The sequence below is a fragment of the Palaemon carinicauda genome, chromosome 12 (genome assembly GCF_036898095.1).
Source record: "Palaemon carinicauda isolate YSFRI2023 chromosome 12, ASM3689809v2, whole genome shotgun sequence".
In the NCBI taxonomy this organism is placed as follows: Eukaryota; Metazoa; Arthropoda; class Malacostraca; order Decapoda; family Palaemonidae; genus Palaemon; species Palaemon carinicauda.
In genome coordinates this window covers 56164068-56166650 of record NC_090736.1, presented here as the reverse complement: position 1 = coordinate 56166650, position 2583 = coordinate 56164068, and the positions used below count along the sequence as shown (strand labels likewise).

Here is a 2583-nt window from a genome sequence, read left to right as displayed (position 1 = left end):
TCCAAATAGTCGTTATCTGAGTGGTCGTTATACGAATGGTCATTAATCAAGGGTCCTTATCTAAATTCGTCGGTATCCGAATGGCCATTATCCAAAGGGTTGTTATTTGAATGGTCTTCATCCAAACAGTTATTATCCTAATGGTCGTTATCCAAAGGGCCGTTATTCAAATGGTCATAATCCAAACTGTTATTGTTCAAATGGTCGTTATCCAAAGCATTGTTATTTAAATGGTCATTATGCAAACAGTTATTGTCTAAATGGTTGTTATCCAGAGGTCATTATTCAAATAGTCATTATCCAAACAGTTATTTTCTGAATGCTCGTTATCCAAAGGGTCGTTATTCAAATGGTCATCATCCAAACGATTATTGTCCAAATAATCATTATCCAAAGGGTCGTTATCCAAAGGGTCAATATTCAAATGGTCATTATCCAAATGGTTATTGTCCAAATGGTTGTTATCAAATGAGTCGTTATTCAAAGAGTTGATATTCATAGGGTCGTTATTCAAATGGTTATTACCCAAACTGTTATTGTCCAAATGGTCGTTATTGAAATGGTCGTTTTTCAAATGGTCATTATCCAAATGGTTATCGTAGAAATGGTCGTTATACAAAGGGTCATTATTCAAATGGTCATTATCCAAATGGTTATTGTCCAAATGGCCGTTATCCAAAGGGTCGTTATTCAAAGGGTTGTTATTCAAATAATCGTTATCCAAATTCATGCTATTCGAATGAGAATGATCGTTATTCAAAAGGTCATCATCCAAATGGCCATTATCTAAACGGTTGTTATCTGAATGGTCGTTATCCGAATGATCGTTATCCAACCGTGTGTTCGCCCAAAGGTTGTTATGCGAATGGTCGCTATCCGAACGGTTGTTATTCAAATGTTTGTTATCCAAACGGTTGTTATCGAAACGATAGTCATCCAATGACAACAGAATAAGAAGTTCAACAAGCAGGATGTCAAGACTTAGTGCAGGTCCTTATTTAATGCAGCACACAATTGCACAGGTCGATTTAATCTCTGTATCTCTATTCTTTATTTCATCACTTTTCTTTACAAAAAAAAAAAATGTTTGACAGAAATTCCAAGAAGACGGATTTTTTTTTTCAAGTCAGATATCTTTGACTATTATGGGTTTTGTATTGCTAAGTCTATAATCAATTTAGCCAATTCAACTCTTGATAAGCAATATCGCAGACCCCAACATTTATTTACACAATTTCAATTACCTAGTTTCATGCGGGTAATGATTTCATACATTGTTTCATGTATATAATGATCACTCCTTTCGATCTAATTGTTATAACAGCAATGAACACAGAAGGAACAATCTGTAATTATTGCTCCGTAAAAGATATTTCAAACCAGATACTGATAATTCCATGTTACCAAGAAAAAAAAATAACAAAAAACTAATCATATGAATAGAAAAATTAAAATATGAAATGTAAAAAAAAAAGTATATAAAGTAAATGACAAAAGACCAGTCAAAATATCATTGGTTTATTCTTCAAAAGAGAGAAAAAAGTACTTACTACAGTAAAAGAAAAATAAAAGAAAAAAGAATCTGTCGATGCTCCTTTTTGTACTTGTTTTGTGTGTGTGTGTGTGTGTGTGTGTGTGTGTGGGGCGAACACTGGACGGGTGAGATGGGGCGGGGGGGGGGGGGGGAGCGGTGAGTTCAAAAGGTACATATGCGTTTATATATCTATTGAACTCATTTGTTTTAAAAGCTATGAAATACTTATAAAGGAGGTAAAAAATCACCTTAGATCTGGCTTTGTCCTTTTTTTAAATTTTACTTTAATTTTTCCCAAAAAACTAAAGATTATTATAAGATTTTTTTGCATTCTTTTCAGATAGCATGTTGCATAATTACTTACCAATTGATTGATTGACTAAATGGATGTCGAACTCCCGTCACAGTAACAAACGTTCCTTCCCTCTGCAATATATAAAATCACCAATGACTTCCAGTTTTAATATCATATTCAAGAATATATTACCGTTCTAAAGGTATAAGGTTTAAAGGTCGCTCATAAATGACGGAAGCAAGGGATATTGACAATGCACTAACAGACCAATTGCCTCTCTACCCAAGCTAGGACCAGGGAGGGCCAGGCAATGGCTGCTGATAATTTAGCAGGTAAACCTATAGGCTCCCCTAAATACCATACACATAGCTCTCAAGGATGATGAGGTTGCAGACACTAAAGACAGGGATGTTTCTAATAGACCAGCCAAACCTATGGTATGTATTGATGGAGGTTAAGAATGTTTTATTATATAAATAATTTTCTAGGTGATAATTAAACTGATGATGTCTGTAATAAATACCTTTTCATTTTTTTTATTAATTTGTTTTCCTCTATTGCCTTACAAGTCTAGATAAACTAATTACTTTATGGATTAATGATAAAGTCTAAACAATAATCTATGAGTGTGCTTATTTTAATCTTGATTTGGATATACTGAGTTATCTAAGCTTCAACAGCTCTTTAAAAAGATATCAGTATATCCACATTAGTAGCCCATAAACGCTCAAAAACTTCCAAATAAAGAGAAATA

General features: G+C 33.6%; 1 protein-coding gene across 1 annotated transcript in view; it reads right to left on the bottom strand.

Annotated features, from left to right (window-relative positions):
* Nucleotides 1-256: 256 nt before the first annotated feature.
* The window catches only part of LOC137650831 (putative uncharacterized protein DDB_G0286901), a 2759-nt gene continuing 432 nt past the window's right edge, over nucleotides 257-2583 (bottom strand). The window contains exon 2 of the mRNA XM_068383986.1: nucleotides 257-993. Within this exon, the coding sequence (XP_068240087.1) occupies nucleotides 257-993 (737 nt within the window). The remainder of the gene's footprint in view (nucleotides 994-2583) is intronic.